Source organism: Engraulis encrasicolus, chromosome 7, assembly GCF_034702125.1.
Source record: "Engraulis encrasicolus isolate BLACKSEA-1 chromosome 7, IST_EnEncr_1.0, whole genome shotgun sequence".
In the NCBI taxonomy this organism is placed as follows: Eukaryota; Metazoa; Chordata; class Actinopteri; order Clupeiformes; family Engraulidae; genus Engraulis; species Engraulis encrasicolus.
Genome location: NC_085863.1, coordinates 27,111,061 through 27,119,377, shown reverse-complemented (window position 1 = coordinate 27,119,377; position 8,317 = coordinate 27,111,061). Strand labels below are relative to the sequence as shown.

Here is an 8,317-nt window from a genome sequence, read left to right as displayed (position 1 = left end):
TAAGATGATTTTGGAACGTTTTTAATTCAACGGATAACTGACAGCATGGCTTACCAATGTGTGGGATTAGCGTGCGCAAAGTGTAAAACAATCACCCTTGTTCTAAGCAAGAAAACAAACCTAGAAATGGACACGAGGTCATGTATCTGCTTACCATACTATATCCGGCTTCGCTGTGAGAGAGAGAGAGAGAGAGAGAGAGAGAGAGAGAGAGAGAGAGAGAGAGAGAGAGAGAGAGAGAGAGAGAGAGAGAGAGAGAGAGAGAGATGTGGTGGTGGTGGGTGGGTGTGAAATAGAGGGAGCCGATTTTTAAGACAGTCATGTTATGGTGACTGTCTGTCTGTTTCAGCAAGGCTACAAGTAGGCTACAACGCCATTCGTGCGTCTGAACTGGAGGCTATCAGACACAATACCTTGATGCGTCAACTCAAGAATCTCTCTTGGCAAGGACATCTCCAACAGAAGCGCGTCCGGACCACGCAACAGACTGGAGAAGAATTGCCTTACTTTTGTTGACAGTACAACGAAAGAGAATGAACATTCTTGAAAGGTGGATTAAACTGGGAAAAGAATCGTGGTTAAGGAAAATGAACAAAAGTGAGTAGTGAGAATCATCTGAAAACGCTGCAGGTTACAAGTATCAAAGTGCTTGATTTTGAAGTAGGGAGAGCACGTGAACATGTTATGGGATTTTCTTGAAAAAAACATGGAGTGTAAAAATAGCCTACAACTGATCTTTGAAAGGAAATTACTTGCGTGATAAACTATCTACACGTGGCTCCTTCGATGTTGATTTCTCAAATACGGGGATGGTGACAAAACACCCACGGAAGGATTTATGGAACCGCACTGCAAAGTCAAAGAAGTAGAATATGCAAATCTGGTAACTGTCCACTGATTGTGTGTGAATTACCGGCGTCCTCATACTGAATTTAGATGCGTCCATGTTCCTGCCATAGGCAAGGACATTCTTTGCTTGTTTCCCCCATGTAAGCTGCTTTATCGTGCCATGTAAAAACGCAACATGACTAAACGGCACGATATAGTTGCCATAGCCTGTTAATGTTGCGCTGGACCTGCTCTGTGCCTGCTCATGAGATAGAGAGAGCTTATTTTTTTTGCTCCATGTTGGATATGGACAGAAGTGCACGGACCCGCCTCGTCTGTCATTACCCAGAACAAGTCAGACCAACATAGCACAAATATGATCGATAGACTATATTGATTGGCTCACATATAAGGGTGACCGATCGGTCTTTCCTATGTTTATTTGACGCGCATGGAAGAATTTGTGGGGAAAGTTCCGCTTAACCACAGATCAGACTGGAATTGTAATGAAAAAAATCCTACCAAACATCCGGAGTTAGAGGCGAAATTAAAACATTTGGCGGAAAGGGAATTTGGGAATATAAAAAGTTACCAGTGACGACGACCTCTCTTCTCCTATGACTACAGAGCTTGTCGTTTAAGGTTGATGAGGACATTTTCGCAAGATGATCACCCCGCTAAGGATGGTGAGAATGCATCCAAAGCAGCGAAAAGTACGGGGGGCGACGGCAGAAAGAAAATCCATGTAGCTGATCTCTCGTTGGAACGAGGAAACTATGGGGTGATTGTCACTTTGTACAACAGACGGTAAACCATGGATATGAACTTTTCCACTGTACTGGATAGCAACGTGTCGGAAAGAGACTCGTCGAAACGGGTGTTAACAGGCTGTTTTCTGTTTCTCCTCATCCTTACCACGTTATTGGGGAATACATTGGTGTGCGCAGCCGTTACCAAGTTCCGTCACCTGCGCACGAAGGTAACCAACTTTTTCGTCATCTCACTGGCCATCTCTGATCTGTTGGTTGCTATCCTGGTGATGCCATGGAAGGCAGCCACGGAAATCGTTGGCTTTTGGCCCTTCGGCGCCTTCTGTAACGTCTGGGTGGCATTTGACATCATGTGCTCCACTGCCTCCATCCTGAACCTTTGCGTCATCAGCGTGGATCGCTACTGGGCAATATCTAGCCCCTTCCGCTACGAGCGGAAGATGACTCCCAAGGTGGCCTTTGTGATGATCAGCGTGGCGTGGACCCTGTCTGTGCTCATCTCCTTCATACCTGTGCAGCTGAACTGGCACAAGGCGCAGACAACCAGCTACAGCGAGCTCAACACCACCTACCTGGACATCCCGCCCGACAACTGTGACTCCAGCCTGAACAGGACGTACGCCATCTCCTCCTCCCTCATCAGCTTCTACATCCCCGTGGCCATCATGATTGTCACCTACACCCGCATCTACCGCATCGCCCAGAAGCAGATCCGCCGCATCTCCGCCCTGGAGCGGGCTGCGGAGAACGCCAAGAACCGGCACAGCATGGGCGCGGGCAACAGCTCTGGCGTCGGCGAGTCCGAGAGCTCCTTCAAGATGTCCTTCAAGCGCGAGACCAAAGTCCTCAAGACCCTGTCTGTGATCATGGGCGTGTTTGTGTGCTGCTGGCTGCCCTTCTTCATTCTCAACTGCATGGTGCCCTTCTGCGAGCCCAGCGTGGACGGCAGCGACCTGCCCTGTATCAGCTCCACCACCTTCGACGTCTTCGTGTGGTTCGGCTGGGCCAACTCCTCCCTCAACCCCATCATCTACGCCTTCAACGCCGACTTCCGCAAGGCCTTCTCCATCCTGCTGGGCTGCCACCGCCTCTGCCCCAGCACCGGCAACGCCATCGAGATCGTCAGCATCAACAACAACGGACCGGTGCCGCCGGCGCCACCACCGCCGCCCCTGGCCATCTGCCAGGAGTATCAGACCAAGGGGCCTCTGCCCAAGGAGCTTAACAGCAACAGTGGCAGTTTTGTCATCCCCCACAGCATCTTATGCCCGGAGGAGGACGAGGTGCTGCACTATGAGCAGGAGCAGGAGGAGGAGGAGGAGGAGGAGGCGGAGGAGGAGATGATGACTGGGGTTAAGGAGTTTGAGAAACTCTCCCCCTCCGCCTTGTCCACCAATGTGGAGAGTGACGCTGACGCTGATGTGGACATGGACGTGGACGTCTCATTGGAAAAGATTAACCCCATCACGCAGAATGGCCAGTACAAACCCGTGGTCTGCTGAGCCTTCTGTGAAACTCTATGGTGTTGTTAAAGGAGGATTCTTGACAATTTGAACATGCAGCTGTGGTGCTCACGCAACCCTTGCCTTGACAATACCTGATGGCATAGCATTTTGTTGTTGTTGTTGTTGTGGTTGTTGTTGTTGTTGTTCAGCCTTTTCTGAGAACCTCGCTATTATAATGGGGACATGGTTTGTTTACATAAAAATCTCTTCACATTCTCATCCCGAAAGTCATCAACATCAGCAGACACTTTACAACACAATAATAACTTTTGGGATGATATTTGAAACATGTTAAGACGAACAAACCCATGCCCCCATTAGAATGGCCAGGATCACGCAAAGGGCTAAACAAACAAACAAACAAGCAAGCAAACAAAAAATGGTGCCGTCATCAGGTACTGACAAGTCAAGGGCAGTGTGAGCAATACAACTGCATGTTGAAGTTGGCAGGACTTCTCCTTTAAGTGAAGAACAGACAGGAGGTTGAAGAACTTTAAAACGTTGGATTCTGCAAACTATTAGAACCTCATGGAGGGTTGGAGAGGGACCAGCATCACAGCTTGGGAATTCCAAGCTGAGCTTCACTGAAGACCTTAAAAACTGTTACTCTACAATGTGGGAATCAAAAGAATGTCTAAACTCGATGGCACTTTACCTTGGATAATTATCTGCAAAACACTCTCAGCATTTATTAATGACAACTAACGTGTTTATTAATAAATGCTTCAACTTGAATTAAACAAACGGGCAAATGAGAAGAAAAAACGTTTCAGGGGTGTGTGTACACGTTTCTGTGCTTTTGAAAATGTGCATATATGTTCTTGGTTTTACCAAGTGAGATTATAAATGTTCGAGAAGCGAATGATACATGGTGAAGATAGCTAGAATATTAGTCAACTACCCTGTAGGACAGTGCTTTATTTCCACGTGTACAGATCAAATGCCTAATAGAAGTCTTTTGGTTCTGTATACTTGATGTCAATGATACATGTTTTGTACATAGTTTCCAGTGTTTTATCAAAGTTGGTGAAACTGACTTCTCAATATACTGCTACTGTATCTGTACTAAGTAAGGGGAAACACATTTTGTGAAAGAGTTTTGTGTCCTGCTGGAGATAGTGCTGATGATCAGAGGGATTGTTAACCATAGAATACTGACGTGACATTCCCATTTTCAGGTTTGTACTCGATAATGCCAATAGCATACATATGTATTTTCATTTTCATGGTTTATCTAAGAGCAGAGAGCCAGAGGTGACAGGGAACAATTGGAGACAGTGAGTGGCAGCTTGCAGGTTGTACTCACGTAGGCTGAATGAACAAAAGTAATGTTTGTTTTTCATGGCCCTGGGCCCTGTACCGTATGTTGAATTGACAGCAGGCTTGCAAACAATGTAAGGAAGGCCCTTCTAATGAGCTATTTGGGGAACTGCAAGGAGGTTGATCCAACAAAAAAGCCCTTGCCTGTTATTATTATCATCAAATGAAACTTCCAAGGAAAGAAAAAGAAAAAAAATCCCACGATATTCCATGGAAACTCGATGGCCTAGTTGACATCTCAAAGCCAAATGACTTGATAAAGTTATTGCTGGTGTGGTGGTGTGGTCTGATTTAGCGATTGCCCTCAACGCACTGCCTTCTGCCAGCAGACTATACAGTGGGGGGTGGCGGTGGCGGCTTCATGAGGTTATCACAGCACAGTAACAGTTTCCAATGTGGGCCGCACCGAGCAAGCCAACCCCCCACCACAGCCCCAGGGGACAGAGGCCCAGCTCTCACCCTCGTTGAAGGACGATGGCTTGTTTTTGTACTAGTTAGCCTGAGCTGAGCCAATATGCTATGCTGTGTGCTGTAACAAGAAAAAAAATGGTAAAGGTCTCAGTGAAATTGTGAAATGCCACCGATGCATAATTTAAATACAATTAGAGTACTGTACCATACCATGTGCAATAACAGAAAAATGTCTGTTAAGCCAGGGAAATATAATGTCACAGACGCATACTAGTCATTACCCCATGAATACAAGAGATATCAGTAGACAGCAAGAAACGGTTTGCTGGGATGGCTAGACAAACAGACTTGGAGAAAAGCATCTTGTGTAAACTCAGTTTCACTACTGTTTTTCTTTCTTATGTGGTCATAATAGCACCCTTCACCATCTGCGGTTGTGTGTATACGTATATAGGCCTATGTTTTGTTGTTATTTTGAAACCAGTGGCCCAAAAAAATGTAATTGAAAATAGCAAATGACATGATTGTATATACGTTTTGTCTTGAAGCACTTTGTAAATGCTGACATCATCTTGAAATGACGGGCTTTCTGTATTAGTTGATTTGAACTCATCAGATGTGTGTGTCACAACTCAAATGGTGTTATGTTTTTTGGTTTGGTTTGGTGCCTGTGCGTTCAAGAGAAATATGCAGTATACTCAAAACCATTTGGGCCCAGAGCTGGTATGATTTCTCTTACTTTATTTATGGCAAAACACTGTCTCCTAACCTGACTCTTGCCAGATGAATGGGTTCCACCAAAGAATTTTCTTTTAGAGAAAGATAATTCAAACTCTGCCCGCCCAATGCAAAGGAGTGTGCTCAAGTTTGGTCTCCTCAGGGGGCGTTGTCCCTCCTTCTGCTCTTTCTGTGATGTTTGGTGTTGGCTTGCATAAGATGTACGCTACTACCATCTACAGCACTAAGGGAACTCCATTTATTCTCAACCTAAAGTCTCCAAAGATCTCCTAACCAAAGGCCTCCTAAAGTGTTCTTCACCTGATGTCACATCGATCCAGGAAAAGAATGGCCTTGATATATCTTACTTTAATAGAAGATACTTTAGTTCCGTCATGCTCCACGAACATTCATCTAGGTCTGCAAAGGCGTGGTTTTAAAAAATATATATTTTTTATTCTTGCACGTAATTGGGGAAACACTATCATTTTTAATGAGGTGCTTCTATAACTGCTAACAGATTGGAAAATACAGTTGAAACTAAGTGAGTGGAACGACGAGTGAGTCCATGTGAGCGGCCATTGTTGTCTAAAACAACTGTCGCGTTTCACTTATTTTTTAACCCTGACTATGTCACATCTCTGGAAATTTTGCAATCCTAAGCTGTGTTTCTCGAAAGTGTAGTTGTTCATTTGTTTGCTTTTAGTTGCTAATCGGAAATTGCAATGCAAACGGCAAAGTAGCTAATGTAGCTAGCAACTATGGTTCCGAGAAATGCGAGCGCGCCTGATTAGTTCTACTGCATTTTGGTTTGGGTGCAGGGTGAATCCAATGGTGAAATCCAGGGTGAAGCATGTGAGCTATCGAAGCTGAGTGGAAATACACAAGAGTCTAGCGAGAATCAGGCTTCCCCTCTCCCACATCGGCACAGACATCCATGATGCTCAAGTCTTCTGCATTCACTGCAGTCATTGTGCTGTGTTTGCATGTCAAGTGTGTCATGCCCTTTGCTGGAAATCAAAGTCTAGAATTGCTCGTAATGTTGCCTGGCCATTCTGTTATCACAAAACCCAGAGCACAAAGTACAATTAAACTGGTGGAGGAAATCAATGCAGTCAGGGAGAGCGAGAGGCCAAGATGCATACATCCCATGGTCAGTATTGGAAAGTCACTGAACTCGGTCCCCTGATACCTGACCTATTAGTCTAGGGATACAGTGTAGTGAAGCATGCAATGTGATACTGCACGAGGCCATTTCCATCAGCTGTTTTGGTTATCCTTTATTACTGTACACGCAAGGCATTATCTCGCTCTTTCTCTCTCTCTCTCTCTCTCTCTCTCTCTCTCTCTCTCTCTCTCTCTCTCTCTCTCTCTCTCTCTCTCTCTCTCTCTGTCTCTCTCTCTCTCTCTCTCTCTCTCTCTCCTCCCCCCCCTTGGTTGCATTCATGTTGCAGGTCACACAGTTCATGTTGTAGGCCTATCTTTCTTTATTGCCCTACTCCCATCCGTATCATCATCATCATCATTTCATCCACCTCAATGATTATGCTGAATGCATCCAGAATCCAAATAAGTGCTTTTTTTGTTTGTTCTATCTGCAATTGTCTATTATCTCCTCTTAACGTGACCTCTGCCAGCCAGTTGGGAGATATCCTGCTGACTAATGATCTTCTATGTTTGTTTGAACACTGCTCTACACACTACTGCTATTTATAGTATATATGGTCTACAGATTTGCTTTCAAGTGGTTCCAGATCATTCGATGGAAGAAAAGCAAACAATAGCGTCCAGGAAAGGATGTCCTCACCTCATGTAGTCTTTACGGCAGAGCCACCTCATATAGGGTCCATTCCATTATCCAAACTCCCGTCCTTGACTTGTGCTTGTGCCCTCGTGCTTCGCTTACGCCCCGCCTCAGTGGAGAAGACAATAACATTTCCCCGCTGTCACCTTTTGGGGGACTTTTATTCTTTTTTTTGTCTTTTTCGACTTGATTTGATAGGACAGTGTGAGAGGTGGACAGGAAGCGAATTGGGAGAGAGACGGGGAGGGGTCAGCAAAGGACCCGGGCCGGGAATCCAACCCGGGTCAGCCGCATGGCAGGCGAGTGCCCTACCAGTTGGCTACGGCAGGGCCAGGGGGACTTATATTCATTCATCATCCTGATTGCAAATAAGAAAATTGGTCAGTTGCCCCAGGCCCAGGGAGAGAGGGGTCCCAGAATTGGGTTCTCATTATATTGTAGGTGTTGGCTGGTGGAGGGGTGTGGGGGGCTCCCCTTTCAGATGGCTTTCTCCTGGGCTCAGCAAAAGCTGTCAGCGGACTTGCCTAAATGTAGTGTACGTCATACTATCATTGCTAACAGATATCTCGCTGCAACGATGTTTCTACTATCCACAACCATTTGCATTCATTTCAGCTTTCAGGGAAAAAACTATAAAACTCCCACTCACTGGTCATTTCACATTGAGTTCATAAAGGCCCATAGTGTGGTAGTTGTATAGTTCTTTTTTATCTGATTAGTGACCTATGGGTCATCTGCAATGCATCTGCTAGGAGAGGAGTGTGGAACAACATCACAGATTACAGTATTCATTTCAGCTTTAAAAGAACAGGTGGCTTTTAGAACAAAAAGAAGGTTGGTTGATGGTTAAGGAGGTAAATTTGACTGCTAAAAACAGAGCAAGTGAGTGCAATGTAATCAGCTTGTCTTTGAAGCTGAGCTGGGCTAATGTCTAAGTGAATTCACTGGCCACGTTTGTGTTG

The 8,317-nt window shown here is 45.4% G+C and overlaps 1 protein-coding gene across 1 annotated transcript; it reads left to right on the top strand.

The window, feature by feature from the left end:
- The first annotated feature begins 418 nt into the window (after positions 1 to 418).
- Positions 419 to 3,849, top strand: drd1b (dopamine receptor D1b). Its single transcript, XM_063202445.1, has one exon. It carries the CDS (start codon positions 1,643 to 1,645, stop codon positions 3,098 to 3,100), a length of 1,458 nt encoding a protein of 485 aa, XP_063058515.1. The 5' UTR covers positions 419 to 1,642; the 3' UTR covers positions 3,101 to 3,849.
- Positions 3,850 to 8,317: the final 4,468 nt, after the last annotated feature.

Coding starts and splice junctions, on each gene's coding strand:
- drd1b (XM_063202445.1), top strand. CDS start 1,643: ATGGATATGAACTTTTCCACTGTACTGGATAGCAACGTGTCGGAAAGA.